Raw genomic sequence first — 20,306 nt, 5'->3', positions numbered from 1 at the left:
CCTATGTGGCCTAGCGTGCCTCTAACCCGCACCTTCCAGGTCTACGCCTTCCTGCTTGATTTGCCAGAGGTGATCAGCTGACACCCGCTCCTTCCCATACCTCCCATACCTGTGCCGTGAGATGCCTTCTTATACCCCCTCAACTCCATTCCCGTCACCAGCCAGCAGGCGCCCCTTTGGGGGTCAGGTCTAAACTGGCTGGGTGGTGGAGTGGTTCAAGTCCACGAACAGCCTAATCGGTGAATGCTCAGAGGTCCCGTGTTCGAGTCCCAGCATGTGCACCCAGAGATGTAGCCCCCGGGGAGGGGTGAACTCTTTTGTTTTTTGCTCTCTGGTCCAGAGGCGTGTTATGCATACTATCAAGCCAGACTATCAACGCTAACGGGACCAGCCGTCTGTCGAGAAAGAATACTTTATCTGATATAAGAACGATACTACAGAGCATGAATACCCCCTTGTAGTCTAAGACTAGATAATGGAAGTTAACGAGTAGACAGGCAGAATCAGTAGTAACAACATTAGAGAGAGCCGCTCGTGCTCTTCGCATCGACTTGTAGACTCGTCGTCACCTGATAGATGAATAAACGGGCCAGCTGTCACTTACTGCAAAAAATTTCCCGGGCGACGAACTATGGAGAAAACGCTGCCGCTGCCGCAAAAGCATCACCCGAGCGCCATTTCTCCGTCTACTTCGCTGGACGCCATTTGGTCAGTCAATACGGTTCGGCTGAAAATATCAAAGGCAAACCGATGAATAAGAACACGAGAATGGCGCGAGCGTAATTACAGTACTGATCCAGCCGGAATATTAGCCCCTGTACACTGGTCCATACAACACAAGTCACGCCTCCAGAAGTTTAGGCGGGATCCTTCATTTCTCCTAGCTGTCGCTTCCAGTCATGGTATTCTCCGGTCGCGTGTAGTCGATATTGAAAGCTGTGATATGCTATGGCCCAGTGCTTGAACGTGATAGCAGGTGGTCACAAGGTGGGTTCGGAGCGGAACAGACTCCGGGAGAGCTTACGGCATGCGGAAAGGGAAATGGCATCGCCGGCAATAGTCTGCCTAGTGCTTAGGTTAAACTCTGTAGATAAACCTCTGGCTCGTGGTTCAGTGCGCCAAGAAGGTTGGACTGATCTCTGTCCAGCAGCGTGTTTCGGGGGGGGGGGGAGTTTTCCGTGTCTCCGCGGCTATCTTTGTAGTCCATTGGAGTGCTGGACTTGAATGTGAGCCATGAGATGCAGGCAAAGACTGCTTATCAGACTGATTTCTCCACCATTTGGCCGGAGCTACTTTGCCGGAGGTCGGAGTGCCGAGGACTTACTATATCGGGGACATGAGAGGGTTGAGCAAGATATGCCGCGGCGGGAGAGAGTGTCGAGATACAGCGAAGATCATGTGGACAAGTATTTGGAGGTCTATACAAGGCCTTTAATATGGAATCAGAAAGACGGCTTCCAGAGTACCAGAGACCCCGGACCCGGCTGTCACACCACTTGGGCGACAGGTCGAAACGCGAGATCCAGAGTTACACCAGGAAGATCCTTTAGATTGAGGAATATGTCAGACCACTGGTCCACCGATGAGAACGGCGGGGAGTAACATTGTCGGTTCGCTAGACCACGTCAGATTTATAGAGCGAATAGCAGCCGCCACGTTGATGTTGGAGAAGCTGTGGGCAGTAGATGGCGACCAGTCGATGACGTAAATCAGAGTTTTCTTTGCTATGCTGCGGCAGAGGGCGCAGGGCGGCCGTGACAAGGCGAACGGGGTGGATGCCGGAAGTGTCGGACATTGGTTTCTGGAGGCGGCAGCGTCGAGGTCCGGTGGGCGGCCATCCGAGTCTGCTGGAGTCTGGTTCGGAGCCGGGTATCACGACATAAAGTAAAGGCCTTTGAAGAAGAGTTGACTCTGGGCAAATGTTTCGCTTACGAGACGAAGACAGCGGGCCCTAAGAACGGTTCTGCTGGAAAAAGGCCTGGGTCGTTCGAGACAGGAACCAGTTCCGGACACAGAGGTAACAGTTTGATTGGGCGGCTGGGCAACAAGCATCTCGAGGGTCACGATCTCGATCGAGGAGTGGACCAACGGGCGTCGAACTCTTGTTACGGCATCGGATGGTAAAAGCGGTCGTTGACGTGCATGGACGAGGGCGGTAAAAGATGGGTTCATGGGCTCTAGTGCCGGCGGTGGAGGTGAACAAGTGGTTTGTTGTTGGCGGTAATAGTTGGACAAAGCTAGAATTGGGGTTCCTTCGATTCGGGATCCGGATAGGGCGTCCAGTTTGTTCGATGAATGTTGTGTACACTAACTACTAGTAAGAAGCGGTTGTTGGGAATTTGGGAACAAGCACACGGCGCAACCCCCCCACCCCCCAAAACGAGGCAAACGAGGGACGCAGAAGTTCGGGCAGACGCATGGCCCTGGAGTTGGTGCTAGGCGAGTCAGATTGCGTGGAGAGAGCGGGATGACATACGACGTGGCAGGTTTGGATTTCTTGCATGCCGGCAAGGGAGACTGGGTTTTCCCTTCCTCGACGTCAAACGTGCAGGCCCATTCGCTGTTGTATTGTCGGGCATCTGCGGCGGCTTGGCCTATCACGACGAACCTCGTTTGCGGCTGCGCGGTTGACTTTTCCCACAGCCACCTGATCTTGGTTCTAAAAGTAATAAGGCAGGATTAACTGACTGGCATGGCTCACTAAGAACCCAGCAAAGCAGCAAGCAGCATGTGCACCGTTGGCGTTCTTCTGCTCCCGCGTCTATATTGAAGCTAGGTAAGGCATCCGTGACACTTGCCTGCCTTGATCTTAGTTATGCCATTTTAGTAAAATGTCACTTATATGAGCATCCGTCCTTCCTACCCGTACACGTCGTATTAGTGAGTTCAAAGTGGGAAGAAGGTAAGGTAGGTAGGTAGGTAGGTAGTACCCTGACTTGACCTTTCCTGACCGGGCTTACAGACCCGCGACCATCCGGCCAGTGACGGACATCTCCCCCACCGCGGTACCTTCTCTTAAGGCGAGAGGATGTATACTAAGGCAGGTAGGTAGGTAATTACCTTGAGTAGATCACATCACGGAGGAGAAATGTGAAGCAAGGAACCAGCGACCTGCAGGAGATGAAAACTAGCGAGACATGTCCGCAGCAACTGGAGAAGCTGCAGCCCTGCGTTGGAAAAGAAAAGAAAGAAAAATTCAATGGCATTGGATCTAGAAACGCCGCAGCTGTCGTGTCCTGGTGTCCATCGCCGCTCCGTTGCATCAGTCAATGCCCCGTCCACTCACTTTGCTTTCCTCCCGTCCCCGGGTGCCCGCTCGCTCATTCTCACACAACACTCAGCTCACCACTTTACCACACTCACTCACACTCACCCACCACCACTCATTCACTCTCTCCCTCACTCCCCCCCCCCGAAACCCAGAGACCCAAAACCCCAAAGAGACCCGCCGCCGCCCGGACTCACTCCGTCATCTCATGCTTCTGCGACACGTGAACCACCACCTCGACCTGCAGTGAGCGACACGACTGGACAACCACCATCTTTTTGCTCCCAACTTTGACTTGCCCGATAATTTTGTGGTTTGCGGGCGGACCGCTGCGAAGACGACCGTGAGCGGCAACCGCTACCTTACGGGGCACAACGGCTATCTTCCAGCTTTGCATAGCGCTGCGCCCACCTCGACTTATTGCGGCACCTCGACTTGAGATGCTTCGCTGATCTCTTTCGGATCGCCTCACAGACATTCACCACACAGACCTTGGGCTAAACCTCCGACGAAGACGTCCTGTTCCCACGGATACCGATCTTGATAAATCGCCCTGGATCGCTGCGCTTCCGAGAAAGGATGCTTCAATTGCTGCTCTAATCGCGAAGAAGTCTATCCATATCCACCAACATCTTTCCGCCTGCATGGTTCTAAGCCGATGCTGAGCACTTCAAGCTGTCTGCGACAGGCGCATTCCTCGTGACGCGCATGGTGCGCAGCCACGCAGACTGACGAGTTCACTTGCGCCCATTCCCGCCCGGGCCTCGATCAACCTAACAAACATTGTTTGTTTATCACTTTTCAATTACTCACTCGAGTGCATGACACGGCCTCGAGGTCGCTCACACATAATTCGTTAATGAGACATGGCCGACGTTAAAGAGGAGAGAGACCGAGAGGGCCGCAGTGAGAAGAAGAGCTTCTGGGGTAGCATTTTCCGCAACAGGAGCCTGGCAAAGAAAGGGAGACTGGTTCGACGACCCAAACATTGCGCTGTGGCAGACACGCGCACTTCATCTTGGGACTTTTTGGACTGACCAAAATTGCAGGAAAATCCCGAATCTCGTAGGGCGAGCGATGGAGATGTCGTCCCGCGGAGACGCAAGTCATTACCAGACATGCCCAAGGCCTCAAGAACAGTCGAGTCCCCCAACGGCCACCCAAATGTCCACCCAGATCACCCTCGTTCGCGCAGACGACCTAGAAGGCCTGATCCCGCAAGAGCCAAAGGAAAGGGTCGCGCGCATCCCAACGGCATCATCCTCGAGCAGGGACCACTAACAGAATGGCCGCCCTCCGGCATGTCCAGTCAAGAGGAGCTCACCCTCGGCCATGCCATGGAACTCGTCTCCCGCGGCGCCCCCGCCCACAAGGGCCACAAGCGTCCCGTACCTCATGCATCCGATCATTACTACGCCCTCTACACAACATCCGCAGGAAACGATGCCGAAGAGACGGATATCGTAAATTTGCACGACCACATGACCCAACTGATGACCCTCCGGATGCAGGGTGGAGGTTCAGCGATATATCCATGGGAGTCCTTGGAACAGCCGAGCTTCGCCTTCTTTTACGGTCAACAGCCCGGCACCATCACCTTGAACCAATGGGCTTGTCTGGCCAGCATCAAGCCTCCGACAATCGGCTTGAGAGACTCGGGCGTGACGGCACGAGAGGTCGGCCTGGATCGTATCTTTGAGCGTCTGAAGGAGCTGGAGGCGGGATTGGAAGACGACGACGAGGAATGGATGTACAAAAGCTTATATCGCCGCTTCCTCCGCGACCCCGACAAGATGATGAGCCCGCACAAAGGACTCGATAAGCAGATTACGGATCTGATCATGGTGTTGTCACGTCCGGACTGGATCGACTTTACGAACCCAAAGAACCAAGTCGTCACTCGCTTCATCTTCGACCCGAGCCACGGAAGCCAACAGCAGTATATCAAGTTTTGCCACCAACTCGTTCTCAGCATGGAACTAGATCTGCGGATCAATTCGAGACTGCACGGGGAGTGGGCCAAGGAGAAGCTACTGCCTCAACTACCGCCCACTATCCAGTGGGACCTTGCGCTTGCCAGACGCTGGCGGGAACATGTGAGGGTTGAGGGGTATGGAAAGTCAGTGGAAGACAGTAAGCTACCGTTCATGTCCGGTCTCCTTAGCCAGAGCTAACTTGCAATAGTCAACCTACGCTTCAGGCTGAAGAAGCGCCAAATCAAGATGCTACGGCGCTTTGCACAAATGATGAAATGGCCAAACTTGGGCCATACTCTCGACAAAATGAAGCAGAGGGACATGGACGCAACTCTGGACATTATCAGCTCCGACGCATTGGCATTCTTCAGCGGTCTTGTACTGCCAGGCGTAAGTTCTGTCGCACTACTGACATGTTCCTTGCACACCTGCTAACAGGCAAAGACAACGTTTCCATTCCTCATCATGAACACCCTCATCGACATGGATCCCGACAAGGCAACCGACTCCTTAGCCATGATGACGCACCTCCATCCTCACTGTGGATTTCAATATAGGAATAGTTACACCTACTGGACTGCTGCTTCGATCGTCGGAAAAGTCCTAGCCCCGACCTGTCGATCGTTGGCAGGCTGGGTCGGGCCAGCCCGTCCGACCGCCGATCTTGGCCGATCTCAAATCGCCCGCGTGCGCTCCCGGCGCCCTCGACAGCGCATGACTCCCGAAGACGTACAATCGATGAGCGAACGATCTGACCCTCTAGGTCCCCCGGCCGAGGTATTTCCGGTCAAAGAATACAAGCTTGTAGCTCCCGACGCCGACGACATCGTTGATACTGTCCGAATCGAGCTGCTCAGCTTCAAGGCTGTCCCGGACCGTTTCCAGGAACCTCCGCCAGCACCGAGGGTTTTTGACGCAACGGTGCAATTCGCGGTGGATGGGGTGTCCTGGCCCATGCGTCTCACGTACGATGTGTCTTTTATCTCGGCTTGGCCGTGTTCGGGCGGCCCTCATCCGCTGTTCTTCGACTACGTCTTTCAGACCGTCAAGGCGGACGAGATTATGAACATCAAAGACTGGGGTGGGCTGTATGGACAGTCTCCAAGTGCTCGTAGTTCGAGGACAAGCTCGACAGCAGGCCCACACACAGCAAGCAGCCAGGATCAAGTCGACGAGGAGCAGGTGTTAGTGGTGGAGGCTTTTGGCGTGAGGGACAACGAGGTCTTGGCACGGGCATGGTGTTCACACTGGGGACTGAGTGCTGTCATTGCTGATATCCGCAAGACATGGTGAGTTTTCCAATTACCTTTCAACGTCCGACGAACCTCTGCTAACATTGCTAAGCATGGCTTGTGCTATTCGCGAGGCATACGCAGCAACTTTGACAGTGGTGGTTTTGGTGGATGACCAAGAATACAATACGGACGACTAATGACATTGCATGGGGGCAGAGGTTTCTTTCCATAATGATGAGGTTGATAGGATACGAGGATGAGGCCGCAGAGGACGACAACACGATGACCATTTCGGCTCGCGCTTTTCTTTATTGGGATTTAAGATACCACAGCGAGTCTTTTTTCTGCCAGGACGATTTCCTGGACTAGGTTGAGGCATAGAGAGAGAGAGAGAGAGAGAGAGAGAGAGAGAGAGAGAGACGGTGTTTCTGCACAAGAGCCATTTCGAGGCTTTGGCGAGAGAGGGATGTCAGAGGATCGAGGAAATACCCAGGACAGACTGCATTCTTGGGCGTTTCATGAATAGCTCGCGGAGTCCAAGACTTTCTCCGCTCGAGTAGACTTACTTACCTGCCGTGTCCCTTTTAGGATGCTATACTTCATCACACGTGTCTGCCCTCTTCAAGAGTGCCTCAAGAATCACCAAGCACAGCCTTCAACGCCGCCAAACTCTCCCGCCACACCTCAACACCATCCCCCTCCGCCCAAGCCATCAACCGTTCGACACCCTCGAGGTCCTCCTTCATCCTCACCTCATTCGTAGTCCCATCCAGCACACTCACCCCCCTCAACCCCAGCACCAACCCATAAAACGCAACCTCATCGCTCACACCCGCCCCTTTGGCAACCTGCCTGACAAACGGACCCCTCACCAGCCGCGGATTCGCCGTCAGCGTCCAAAATGACTGGAAATTGATGCCCCTCTCGCGGCAGAAGACGCGGACGGCAGTGTTGTACCCTTCGTCCGGGTTCAAGCGGTTCTGCACGACGACGGGCTTCACGCGGGCGTCCTCGTCGCAGAGGCGCTGAAGGTCTGGTAAGTCGACGTTGGAGATGCCGAGGGTGCGGATGCGGGAGGGGACGTGGGTTTCTAGGGCGCGCCAGGCGAGGAGGGTGTCGGTGTAGGAGGGGTAGGGGGCGTGGAGGAGGACGCAGTCTAGGTAGAAGTCTTCTTCGCCACTTTCCTTCTTCTGCTCCTCCGAAGAGGCTGATGGTGACGGCGCAAAGAGGTTGTTGTCGACGGCGAGGTTCTTGAGGGATGAGGCGATGGACTTGTGGACTTGTTCTGGGATGGGCAGGTCTGATGGCGAGGGGGAGAATTTGGTCTGGATGTAGAGGCCCGCGCGGGTGATTCCGTGGGCAGCTGGTTTCGGGGCTTGGGAGAGAAAGTTGCGGAGACCGACGCCGACGCCTTCTTCCGAGTAGTGGTGGGATGCGGCGGTGTCGAGGGCGCGGAAGCCGGCGGCGAGGGCGGAGGCGACGAGGGGTGCGGTTTGGGATTTTTTCCAGGCTGTGCCGTAGATTAGGCGGGGGATTGGAGCGATTGTCTGTGGCATTTTTTGGATGGTGTGTTTTTGTTTATGGTGATGTACGGGTGAAATTGATGCTTGAGGTTCAGGTATAAGGAGATGATGGTTAGGAGGAGGATAAGTTCATCTATGCCGAACGGATGGTGATGTGGTCGGAGAAGATGGTAGCGACGTGGGGTTGTCGCAGAATGTATGGTATGCACAGGCAGGTGAAGTGGTGTGAGGTCGTCAATCAGAAAGGGCTCAAAGCGGCAAGCGGCATGCATCATAATTGAAACAGAAACCCCAATGGTTCCTCTGTGTGATGATATATATCAATAACGAATCGACCAGCAATTGGATCATTGATATCAACCAAGAAAAGGGCAAGCAAAAAAAGAAAAAGAGATAGGGCGCTTGCGGGATTCGAATCCACAAACTACAGCCCGGTAAATTTGCTGAACAGGCTTAGACTAGTACTGGCTCAAGCTTCTGGGCAACTTTCCCTTTATTGCTGTTGAGAATTTCCGAGGTAATTTGGCTTATAGCCCAAAGGAAGAGAGGGCCTGAGGCGTACTGATCTGAATACTCTGTGTATTCCGAATGGCTTCACATTGTCAGCAGGCTGCAGCTGTATCAACAGACCTCGAGGTACCTTACCTCACGTGTCATTCATCTATGACGTCTTATCGCTGATAAGGAAACGAGGGCTCCGCCGCGGGGTAACAACACCAACCCCGCCATCCATCGCTCACCACGACCTGAGTACAGTCCCCCAGCTCCATCCATCTCCAAATTGGCCCAAAGAGGAAACTCTAGGAGTCGAAAAGTTGGTGGGGCCGTAATGTCGGGTCAGGTAGTTTGCGTTGCGCCAATACGGATGCCGGTCTTGACTTGACCCCGGATAGCTCTTTGCGAGTCTAGTCCATGTGTCATCGCGAAGTATCGGCGTAAAGGAACCCATTCTATTCTCACACCAGATCCCGAAGTCAATTTACCCGGGAGAAGGGGGGGGGGGGGGGCGAGGGACGGGAGGACGGAAACCAAATCGCGTCTTTGATTATTCGCTCTCGTATTTGGCGGCTTTTGCTGATATCCATGTCATTCACCGTCACCATTGAAACACTGGAGCTTCTAGATGTGTTTGTAATCCGCGGTTGTTGATATTATGATGTTCTGACCGCTGGCTAAGCGAATTGACTCCGAAGCTGGTTTGTCAGTATTGCACTGCGTGCTCCCGGGAAAGGCAGCCGAGTAGTAGATGACATAGAACCTTTGTAGAAATGCCCATGTCATGGTATGGTGTTGCCGCTTTGGTTGTGATTTACATCGACGATTCGTCGCATGTTGGATTAGGCTTGAGTGGCTTTCATGTTTGACAATGGGGCCCCTGCCCTTTTTTTGCTATTCTCGTACCCCGCAGCAACTACCTCCGAGGATTTGGGGGTGGAGGGTCCGCTCCGCGTGTTGGGATGGTTGCGCGGGATAGAAAAGGGAAAGGCAACCTCGCCGATTCGCACCTCGTTAACCTGCCTGCTCTTCCTCTTCCTCTCTCTTCAGTCTCGATCTTCTTTATATACCCAGGTATTCAATTCCCTCCGCGAGATCCCGTCAACTCTCAGCAGTAGAACCTCAAGCCACGCTACACACCCAAAATCAATCACATTCACCTCCCAAAATGGCGCCGCACACTGTCAACTGGGGCATTATGGCCACGGGCTGGATCGCCGAGAGTATGCTTCCACCGCTAGAACCGAGCATCTCTACCCCCCCCACCCAAGCAGTAACTAACAATGCCGTCTCTCTAGCCTTCTGCAAGGACCTCCTGACCAACCCGGCCTCGCGCGAGGTGACCGACGTCGCCCACCGTATCGCCGCCGTCTCCTCTTCCCGCGACGCCGAAAAGGCCCGCGCCTTTGTCAAGAAGATTGACGCCCCCGCCGACACAACAGTCTACGGCTCCTACGCCGAGCTCGTCCGCGACCCGGCCGTCGACATCATCTACGTCGCCACCCCGCACTCCCACCACTTCCAAAACGCCATGCTTGCCCTCGACGCCGGCAAGAACGTCCTCTGCGAGAAGGCCCTGACTGTCACCGCTGAGCAGACCCGCGTCCTCGTTGAGACGGCCCGCGCCAAGAAGCTCTTCTTCATGGAGGCCGTCTGGACCCGCTACTTCCCCCTTAGCATCAAGATCCGCGAGCTCATCTCCTTGGGTGCCATCGGCAAGGTCTACCGTGCCACGTCGGACCTGTCCTTCAACAACAACGCCGAAGATGCTTCCGGTAAGCTGTCCTTCCCCGACGCCCACCGCATGGTTAACCCCGAGCTCGCTGGCGGTGCCCTGCTCGACCTCGGCATCTACTCCCTGACCTGGATCTTCCAGACGTTGTACCACCTGCAGCCCGAAGCCGAGGCCGACAAGGAGAGCCCCGAGGTCCTGGCCTCGGTGCAAAAGTACCCCGTCACCGGCGCCGACGAGTCCACCACCATGATTCTCAACTTCCCCAAGCACCAGATGACCGGCATTGCCACCACCTCGCTGCGCGTCGATACGGCGCCCGACGGCCACAAGGGCGAGACGGCACCCGCGATCCGTATTCAAGGTTCCAAGGGCGAGATCCAGGTCTCCCACCCCGCCTTCCGGCCGACGTCGTACAAGGTCGTCAAGAAGGGCGTCGAAGAGGTCGAGGTTGTCGACTGCCCCATCCCCAAGGACGAGGCGCGTGACTGGGGTCACGGCATGTTCTGGGAGGCTGATGAGTGCGCGCGTTGCCTGCGCGACGGTAAGACAGAGAGTGCAACGCTGCCGCTTTCAGAATCTCTGGTCATCATGGAGGCGATGGACAGCGTCATCAAGCAGGGTGGCATCCAGTACCCCGAGCTCATCACCACCCACAAGTTCGACGCCCAGAGCCCATTGAACCTGGGTAACGCTTGAGACGAAGTTGCATCGGTTGAAGATGTGGTGTTGTAAGTCCGCTTGTACAGGTAGATAATAAAGAAATCTTGAATCTTGAATTAAGGCCCGGCCCCGCTTTCGGGAGACCCGGGACCGCGGGACCGCCAGATCGGCCCGGAGCGGGACTGGGCCGTAGGTGTGAAGTCTAATAAAAACCAAGCCTTTTTACGGTCCGCGACCGTCATACGTCAATGTCCTTCACCTCAATTTGTGAAGCTACAAAACTGTGGCGCAATCCTGGGAACAGATTGTTTCCCTGCTCTACTCACACCCCGCCACACGCATTCCTTCTTTGCCTCCCTGTTTAAAACGTGAACCGGGTACTAAAAAGTCAAACCCCACGCGGCACTGAACATGTCTTGGACTGGCAAACATTGTTACCTACCCGAGTACCTACCTAGGCCTCCACCCTCGATCGCCGTGTCTATCAGACACGAGTGTGATGATCCCTATTGTCACACGCAATCTTTGATTCCCACACGTGGCCACGGAGAAAAAGCCGAAGGCCAGAAATATCTCCGCAAGGCCCACACCACAGACTGGCACGCTGAGAAAGTAAAGAGACGTACGGACACCCGTACGAAGTCAAGCAAACTTGCACAAACGTTAACCACATGGTGAAAATGACTGCAGGCTACAGCAACGCCCCCTCCTCCCTTCCCTGAGTTCCCTCAGTTCCCTCAGAACCCTTGAATGTCTTTCCCTGCCGGATCGGAGATTAAAATCCTCAAGGGAACAGGAGCACCGAGCGGTACCACCTGAATCTGACATCACCAACATTCACCCTATGAAAAAGGGGCAATGGGCTCAAGCCTGGGAGATGCTCGCACGTAAGGCCGTATTCAATATAACATGTGGTGGCTCAAAGCAAGCAAAGAGCCGCCGTGCATACAGCCTGGCAAACATTGGTGGTATCTCCCATCTTGCTATCTCTCTCTCAGTTGTGACTCCTCTTCCCAGAGCCCAGTACGATATCCTGTTACATTATCGGAAATGAAAAGAGCAACAACTGTCGATGTTCCCCCTTTTAGCAGGCAATTCGAACCGAGGGGAAGGCTCGGAATCCCTGACGTCAATCACGCGAGAAATCACTCAAGGATGATCTCCATCCGTTTGTACCGATTCTTCGGGAATTCCAAATGCGTTTGAAGCCCCGGTCTGGAATGTGACGGTCTCTGGTTCTCTTGTCTCGTCTTTTCCCGCCTAAGCCTTGCACGCCTCCTTGACAATTTGTTTTGCTCCTCTGCCGAGGGGCCTTGCTCCTTCGAAACTTGGTACACCCCCCACCCCCTTCCCTTTCTCCCTCACTACCAGTATCTTACGCCCCCATGGCGGGATAGAGAGCAAACACCATGGATCGAACATGATCGGCTCGCACGTTATGGATGTAACATAGATCATCAACGAACGACAGAAAACTGGTTTCAGGGGCATTTCCCCGCTCGTTTCGAAAATAGTTCATGAGAGCGTTCAATCAGCCTCCCAACCGCGAAGGCCTCGGAGTAGACCGATCCGGGACAAGGGGGGCCCCCTTCCAATGTGCAAGCAATCCCGGGACGAATCCCCGTTCGAGTCCAGCGCTTAATACCGTGCCGCGCCGTAGCCTGCAGGTACCCATAGGCCGTAACGTTCTTTGAGAGAATGAAGGCACAAGGTGCTCGCACAATCGCTTCATCTCGATCCCTTACTGAATTTCCTCGACGGAAAGCCGCCGCATGGTGTAAATTTGCAGGATATCCGATATCTGCGCATGCATCTGTGCCAGACGGTCCTTGTTCGCTCTCACAGCGTTCATGCAATTGCAGCCTGCAGCCTTCGCGGGATCGATGAAAGGTCTTCACCAACCTTCTCTCTGCGGCCCAGTCGGCGGCCGCGGCCGCAGCAGTGGCCATCGGGGAGATTGAGGATACGGTGCCTGCATACGGTGCCTGCATACGGTACCTACGGTAAAGACCAGGCGGTCCTTAAATTCCCTGGAAGCCTCATGGGCTCAGCTGGCCCAATGGAGTGGAGGCGACCGGCCAGATCAACACGGGCCCGGTTTGTGTCTCCCGCCCAGCCCGGAGCTACCGGACTCGGCTTACACCGAGTCGGAGCGGCCCCCCCCCCGCCTCCTTCTTTCCCGAAAGACGTTTCTCAAGCCGTTAAATCCCACCCCACACACCAACGAAAGTGAGAAAGAAGAAGCAAGAAAAAAAACCGGTGCACACCGGCTCACCAAATCGAGAAAATTAGCGGGGACACACCGAACGCCACACACCAAATGCAAGCGCTCAGACAGTATTTCTTTCCCCCCGCTCATTGTCACAAATCGTCATCTTCCCGTCGGTGGCTCACAATTCCCAACGTTCCTTCGTTGCTCTCTTGTACGTATTTTTGCACCCACACCCTTCGCATGCACATACAGACACTGTATCCGTAGACGCCTCATCATCTGCAGAGCACGAGCCTCATCCGACAAAATCATCCTTTCATCCAGTTTTTTCCCCCTACAGTGGCTGGTGTATCCGTACCTAATTTCCCATCGGCAAAATACTAGGTAGAGACACATACGCGCGCGCCGCACATCACAAAAGCCGCAAGCGCAACGGGAACACACAGACAATATCCGTTAAAAAAAGGGCGTTCCATTGTCTTGGCGCGAACGCGCTTCAGCGGGCGCTATCTTTAACTCGGCATCCAAAACCTTAACGGGACCGTAGACCAGGGCCCCGGTTACCGACTTTTCTCCCTTCCCTCTTCCGAAGTCTTCTCCCCCCTTGCACTCTCTTTCCCCCGTCTCGCACTCGCAAGAATCAACCCCCTGATCGACCGAAACTCCTTCCCTCTTTGCTTCGTACGGATATAGAGAAGGACCTAAGCAAGGGGTGAAAAGAGCCGTTGTTGCAAGGGTCCCTTCCAGAGCTCCAGGAAAGGAAATAAGCTGTCCTACGGTGTGAGACTGCGAGAGTCAGCGCCTCTCCCCAACTTGCGCCACACACAGACACGCGCACACAAGCATTCACACACACACACACACACACACACACACACACACACACACCCCTTCCGGCAACATCAACCATGACCGTCTCATCCGGCCCCCAACCCGGCCCCGACCACCCGGCCGTGCCCGCCGATCCCCGTTCATCGGATCCTCCTTCCGCCTCAACCATCACCACCACCACCACCATCGCATCCCAAGAGACCGAGGACCCAACGCCAACGACCCCGCCTCCAGCAGAAGACGAAAACAACGACACAGCCGCAGCCTACGAGTCCCGCCACGTCCACACAGTCTACGAGGCCATCGCCCCGCACTTCTCCTCAACCCGCTACAAGCCCTGGCCCCTCGTCGCCTCCTTCCTGCTCTCCCTCCCGCCCGGCTCCGTCGGCCTCGACGCAGGCTGCGGCAACGGCAAGTACATTGGCGTCAACCCCTCCCTCTTCATCGTCGCCTCGGACCGGAGCGCAAACCTCGTCTCGCTGGCGCGGAGCTACCAGCCGCCGCACTTTGATGACGCTGCGGGTCCCAAGAAGAAGAAGAATAAGGGCGGAAGCGGCAGCAACAAGAAGGCCGCAGACGCATCTTCAGTCTCCGTCTCGGAACCCCCCGCGCCCGTGACACCAGCACCATCAGCACCAAAGAACCAGGTCCTCGTAGCAGACTCCCTAGCCCTCCCCTACCGCCCCTCCGCCTTCGATTTCGCAATCTCTATCGCCGTAATCCACCACATGTCCACCCGCGAACGCCGCCGCGCCGCCGTCGCAGCCCTCCTCGCCGCCGTCCGGCCCGGCACCGGCAAGGCCCTCGTCATGGTCTGGGCCCTGGAACAAGGCAACAGCCGGCGCGGGTGGGACGCCGGCGCCGCGCAGGACCAGCTCGTGTCGTGGGTCACAAAGGGCAAGAAGGAGAAGCCCGAGGGTAAAGTGCAGGGGCAGGGGCAAGAACAGGCGCAAGCCGCCGCCGCCGAACCCGCCAAGGATGAGACGTTCCAGAGGTATTACCACCTCTACCGCGAGGGCGAGCTTGAGGAGGATGTGGTGGAGGTTGGGGGCAGGGTGCTTGAGAGCGGGTATGAGAGGGATAACTGGTGGGCCATCTTTTGTCGGGACTCATGAGGTTGAGCTGGGTACTTAGACAACCAAGAGCGGCAAAAGCATGGGAGAAACAAAAAGGGAGCGTGGCATATCATGCAAATAGCAATAGAGGCAAGCCAAAAATAAAAAGGGATCTAGAGACCTTGAAATTCTATCATGACCATAATCCATCTCTTCGTCAAGTGACGTGTTTCGTTTACTCTTCGCCGCTTCCACTACATTCGGTCTTTCTCTCCCCATCTCTCACATTTCTGTCCAGAACAATACATACAGAAGAAACCAACACACGCTCATAAACATACTCTCCCCCCTCCCCCCCCCCTCTCTCTCCATCCCACCACTCTCAGAAACACCTTTGCCTACCCAACAGCAACAACAACACCCATCGTGCTTTTTTTGTGTGGCCATGAAATGATTCCGATCCGATGCCCCGTCCCTCCCCCTTCCCCACCTGCCGGGTACCGTAAAAACCCAACGGCAAGAAAAAAAAATTGTTTTTGTTTTCCCTCCTTCGCAACACAACGCACACCCGCGCGCCGCCGGCTGAGAAATGACCACCAAGGGCAAGTTTGAAGAGGAGGAAGAGAATGAAGCAAAAAAAGGTTGAAAGATGGGGAAAAAAAAGTAAAATGACACGAAGAAGAAGACGTGGCCGTGATGAGATCGTTGCCAACGCGAGGGAAGCTTTTTTCAGGAGAGATAGCATCAACCCCGAGTGCTAACGATGTTATGTGTATGAGAAGTTAAGAAAAATGAGACAAAATCTTGCTCCAATCCCGATGCAACATGCTGTTCCCGTGCCGTGTGTCGTGCCTCCGCACACGTTGGACGAAAAAACAAGTCCTCGGAGGTTTCCCATGCTCTCATGAAAAATCAAAAGGGGGAGACGATTCGTTGTCGTCCCCCCTCAGAAAGAATTTTGTTCCCAACTCCAAAGTTCGCCGCGCCATCACCGCTTTCACCCTGCCTTCACAGTCACGCCACGCGTCGCCGATCCATCTCCTCCTGGCGGGGATCCATGTGCCGTCGTCGGCTCGTTTCCCTTGAGCCCATCATCTCTGTGCCTGGACTGGCTCGTCGCTTCGCACTGGCTTGCTCGTGGGGCGGTGGGTAGTGGAGGGCTGGAAGCAACGGTCCCGGGCTCGCCCTCGCGCTTGGCACGGGGCTTGCCGTAGGCATGCCGCCCATCGCATATGCTGGGGTGCTGTAGGGGCTGACACCGGTAGTCAGTTCGGCAACGCCTGGAAGCATGCCTCCGCCTCGGCCTGGCGGAAGCCCCTGGATCGGAGCCAAACCAGGGCCTCCCGGCCCCATAGTCGCCATCTCATTCGGGTCCGGGCCCATCAACGGCCTGCCGGGAACGCTCTCGCGTCGAGCGGCGATGACTCGTCCGCCGGGGATCGGTGATATACCGGGTGGTGGTGGTCGGCTGTATCGAGGGGAAGGTCCGCCGATGTCCCGGGGTAGACTAGGCTGGGACTGGGTATGCATGTGCCCCCGAGAAGGAGAGTGCCGGTGGCCACCGCCAGGCTGGTCGACGTTGACTGCTGTCAAAGAAAAGGGCACAACGCCGGCCCGTCGAGCCATGTCCGCTTCGCCAAGCTGCCAGTGCATGGCCTCTGCGGCTCGCCAAGGAACGGCCATCTCCTCCGCAACCTTTGCCCACATCTCCGGTTTGAACCTGAATTGACATGTCAGTTTTCGTCTTTTCAATACAAACGGAACGCATAGGGAGTGGTTTCGATGCTACAGTGATCAAATCGTACCTCTCGTACAACCGTGCAAGCTTGTTCTTGCGCTCCTCGTCCCACTCGCTCCGCCTCTCGAGGTAGTTCTGGTAGTGAAGTCGACAACTGATGGCACTTCTTCCCGGTAGACGTTTTGAAATGTCCTCCCACTTCATCCCGCTCCCCCGAAGTTCGATGATCAAGGCATCTTCCTCCGGCGACCACTTGCTCTGCTTCTTGGCCGGAGACTCCGCTACGTGCGGTGGCATGGCACGCTTGCCGCTCACAGCCAGGCCCGGTGCTACGGGAGGCGGGCCATACGGAGGTAGCCCGCTGACAGGCGCTGTGGCCGCCGTGGTTGCGGTTGCGGACGGGTCTGACGAAGATCGGGTATGCTGAGGCGGAGCGGTGGAGGACTCATCTGAGTCGGGAGCTTTTAGGAGAGACGCGATATCCACGGTGACGGTTTGGCCGCCTAGGTAGGTTGGATACGGTCTGGTGTCATGGGCGCGATAGACGCGCGCCAGCTTTTCGGTTTTCTCGACACCACCCAAGAAGGGCAGTTACTGATGGACTTGAAAGGTTGAAGGTCGGTAAGATATCCCGACCAGTTTCGTAATGGGGACGGTTGTTCGGTGATCGTTGAAAGTTCTCTTCGCTTCGCGGGTAACGTAAAGTTCAGGGCAGTCTACTCGTTGGGAATTACGGCAGAGGTGGGTTAGAGTAGGATCACAGGTTGAGCGCGGTGGAGATCAGTGACGCTGGCCCCGTTGCTGGAAGTGGTGAGGGCAACAAAGTTCTCTGATTCTGCCGTATCTTAACAATGGATGGTTTTGATCGCGAAGTTGGTGAGAGAGGAAAAGGCGTTCCGTTTAATCCTGGTGGGTAGGCAAAAGGGGGGAAAGATCTGAAAAGGAAAAAGGGACCTGGTTTTAGATCAAGATGGCGGCGTAGCTTGCAGTTTTGAAGTCATCAACATGATTGGGCCAGTCAGAGAAGCCAGCAACCAATGATCGGAAATTGAGCTCGCTCGGTGTCGACGCAGGCAGGCGGGCGGGCGGACAGCAAAAAGAGGGCGGCGGCGTAAGTATACGTTGGTCAAACTAGGCTGCTAGAAGTCTTCATCAGAAAGCGAAGCTTTGCCAGAGTCATCGTTCTCCTACGGAAAGTCGGTAGAGGCCAAGGAAACAAGGTACAAGCCGGTCTACGTCGGGAACTTGCGGTGATGCAGTTTGTGAATGGAAGAGAAAAGAATTAAAATGGACCGAGAAAGTGGTAGTTTGAGGGACGGTGATGGGTTGAAGAGGTGGAGGACGAAGTGGGGGACGGAAGCCGGGGTCTGATTAACAAAGTGACAGGCCCAAAAGACTCTTAAACTGACGAGAGGAAAGTCATCGAAAAAGAAACGCGAGGGGAGTGGGACAGAGTAAGGGAGGGGTGTGTATAAGGGCGTGGGAGGAGAGAAGTTGAGACCCAGGACGATGACAGTGACGAGCCTAGCAGCAGCAGCGAACAAGAAGGAGAGAGAGTGAGTGAGAGAGAGTGTGAGTGAGAGAGAGAGTGTGTGTGTGTGAGAGCCACCGCGGCTGTGGAGAAGGAAGAGACGACGAGAAGGACGAGGTTTGGGTACGGATGGGAAGTGTGCGTGTGTGCGCGCGTGAAGAGGGTGTGTGAGGATGTGTGTGTTTGGCAAGGGCATAGGCTGGTTAGCTTTTACAAAACAGCACCAGCGCGAGCAGCAACAACCGGCAGCGAGCAGTGAACGTAGTAATAGGGCAGAAGTTATATGTCAAGCTCGCATATAGGTAGGGAATGACCAGTGGTAGATGATGGGATCTTGTTGGTGCCGTCCGTCCCTTGCCTGGGCCAGTCCGTCTGTTGGCCTGCCCTCATTGAAGAATGCGATGCGGTGGAGGTTGTCGAATAAGGCTCATTGAGGGCTACTTTCACCTAGGCATAGTTTGGGAACCGACATGGATGGGCAACTTGAGCACATGTTTGAAAGACACACGCCCCCCTTCCCACAGCGCGCTCACAGACACCAGGTGGCTGCCATGCTTTCTTTTGAAGACACACCCCTCTGCGATATGCCCTGTCTAGCGTCTGGCCTGGGGTTGGTGTTCTCCCGTATGTCGGCACCCTAGATTGCAGCTCCGGTCATGAGGGGTCATTGTCGCAAGGAGGGCAGAGGTTAGAAGAGGCAAAAAAAAAAAAAAAAAAAAAAAAAAAAGAGAAAGAATAGAATGGAATTCCAAGTACTGGGTCGAATGTCCGGCTACCAAGCTAGGTGCTAAAATGGCATGGCCACGAATTCTTGCATGATGCTTCTCGGGTACTTGGGTAGAACAGGCCATGGGCAACCCGTGGTACGCCTGGATCAGCGCGTTTAATGCGGTGTCAAAGCCAGAGTCAATGGAGCAAGCTGGATGACAGCTTCTCCGAAAGGCGGGATCCAAGAAACGCTGGTCATAGGGATTGCTTGGATAAGGGTTGGTTCGTGTCCGTGTATGATGACCACACCTGGTCACAGCTCCCTCCCAGACTCGCAGAGCATCGGTTCGAATTGGAGGCTGGTGGGAATCTGGTTGAAGAGGGCGGGAAATTTGAGAGGGCGTCAAGTGTGCATGGCCCATAATCCTAGGGTCCCCGACAGAGTGAGCGTGTGTTTAGGGCAAGACAAGCGTGGAGAGGGCGGAATGCGGTGGGCAGCAGTTTGTCACGAAACCGCATACGGGTGCTGTGGACCCCATGTTTGAAACCTGCGGTTGCTGATGCAATGAAGAGTCGAGCGGACTTCGCACAGGCGCATGCTGGTGGGTTGTAGTAGATGGGCTCCCGCTTCATGGGATCCTCTTTGTGCCGGCTGACTCTCCTAGGCAGACAGCTGGCGAGGAGATATGTTGATAGGGAAGGCCTCGCAAACCGCTACTTATGACAGACACTTCGGAGGCAGCGGTTAGCCTCGTAGAGTTGAACCCATGGTTGGTTGGGCCCCCCAACTCCGGCACGCGTAGAAGTCAAACACGAAAGTATGACGGCGCGCATAGTTGAGCAACGAGCAGGCGAGAAACTAAGAGGCGTCTGGAGGATCGGAGACTGGAACACCGGAGGAGGTACCCAACTGATGGGAGGGATGGGTCGGCCGAAGAGGGACAACGAGGGTTCCGATGCTTGGCCGGGCACACTTGAAGGAACTGCTCTCAACTGTGGCTTACCCTGGTCCCGTCTCCTCTGATTTGGGGGGGACAGCCTCCACCTTTGCCTGTGCGCATCTCCGACTTGCTGAACCTGTGCTTATGCTGTTCGCCGATCCTAACGGGTTCAACGGGGGTCTGTGAGAGCAAGCAAACGCAGGCTGCATGTGTGCCTTGTACTGTCTTGGGCGGCTCCCTTCCGCGGCTAGTGCTGGTGCAATTGACAAGTCGATGGCGCGGATCGATTTGATGAGCTGAGCAGTCTGAAAATAAAGAGCCGGCAGTATAGCGCAGTACTGTGCTCTGCATCTGGCAGCGGCAACGGCAACGGCAGCGGGAGAACAAGAGCGAAGAAG

The 20,306-nt window shown here is 55.3% G+C and overlaps 6 protein-coding genes across 6 annotated transcripts; 3 read left to right on the top strand and 3 right to left on the bottom strand.

Moving 5' to 3' along the window:
* Positions 1 to 1,737: 1,737 nt before the first annotated feature.
* Positions 1,738 to 2,688, bottom strand: BDP81DRAFT_178142 (uncharacterized protein). Its single transcript, XM_060582238.1, has 2 exons — positions 2,477 to 2,688; positions 1,738 to 2,307 (listed from the first exon to the last, which is right to left on the bottom strand). Exons 1-2 carry the CDS (start codon positions 2,501 to 2,503, stop codon positions 1,873 to 1,875), a joined length of 462 nt encoding a protein of 153 aa, XP_060448096.1. The 5' UTR covers positions 2,504 to 2,688; the 3' UTR covers positions 1,738 to 1,872.
* A 1,446-nt stretch (positions 2,689 to 4,134) lies between these two features.
* On the top strand, positions 4,135 to 6,676 carry BDP81DRAFT_312981 (uncharacterized protein; the record flags this gene model as incomplete). Its single annotated transcript, XM_060583855.1, has 5 exons — positions 4,135 to 4,239; positions 4,318 to 5,401; positions 5,453 to 5,634; positions 5,689 to 6,533; positions 6,589 to 6,676. The coding sequence occupies 5 exons, from the start codon at positions 4,135 to 4,137 to the stop codon at positions 6,674 to 6,676; spliced, it is 2,304 nt and encodes a 767-aa protein (XP_060448095.1).
* A 435-nt stretch (positions 6,677 to 7,111) lies between these two features.
* Positions 7,112 to 8,035, bottom strand: BDP81DRAFT_313589 (aldo/keto reductase; the record flags this gene model as incomplete). The annotated part of the gene is made up of 2 exons (XM_060583905.1): positions 7,112 to 7,663; positions 7,721 to 8,035. The coding sequence occupies 2 exons, from the start codon at positions 8,033 to 8,035 to the stop codon at positions 7,112 to 7,114; spliced, it is 867 nt and encodes a 288-aa protein (XP_060448094.1).
* Positions 8,036 to 9,665: 1,630 nt separating this feature from the next.
* On the top strand, positions 9,666 to 10,928 carry BDP81DRAFT_312825 (oxidoreductase family protein; the record flags this gene model as incomplete). The annotated part of the gene is made up of 2 exons (XM_060583842.1): positions 9,666 to 9,720; positions 9,796 to 10,928. 2 exons carry the CDS (start codon positions 9,666 to 9,668, stop codon positions 10,926 to 10,928), a joined length of 1,188 nt encoding a protein of 395 aa, XP_060448093.1.
* A 3,264-nt stretch (positions 10,929 to 14,192) lies between these two features.
* BDP81DRAFT_299546 (S-adenosyl-L-methionine-dependent methyltransferase) lies at positions 14,193 to 15,032 on the top strand (the record flags this gene model as incomplete). The annotated part of the gene is made up of 2 exons (XM_060583116.1): positions 14,193 to 14,457; positions 14,593 to 15,032. Coding segments are annotated over 2 exons (705 nt in total), but the record flags the coding sequence as incomplete, so codon positions are not given.
* Positions 15,033 to 16,004: 972 nt separating this feature from the next.
* Positions 16,005 to 17,908, bottom strand: BDP81DRAFT_458943 (uncharacterized protein; the record flags this gene model as incomplete). Its single annotated transcript, XM_060593483.1, has 3 exons — positions 16,005 to 16,710; positions 16,796 to 17,295; positions 17,861 to 17,908. 3 exons carry the CDS (start codon positions 17,906 to 17,908, stop codon positions 16,005 to 16,007), a joined length of 1,254 nt encoding a protein of 417 aa, XP_060448091.1.
* Between the last annotated feature and the right edge of the window lie 2,398 nt (positions 17,909 to 20,306).

The sequence above is a fragment of the Colletotrichum phormii genome, assembly GCF_030913505.1.
Source record: "Colletotrichum phormii strain CBS 102054 chromosome Unknown BDP81scaffold_5, whole genome shotgun sequence".
Taxonomy (NCBI): domain Eukaryota; kingdom Fungi; phylum Ascomycota; class Sordariomycetes; order Glomerellales; family Glomerellaceae; genus Colletotrichum; species Colletotrichum phormii.
The sequence above is the reverse complement of the archived record's forward strand: the minus strand, read 5'-3'. Positions and strand labels throughout refer to the sequence as shown.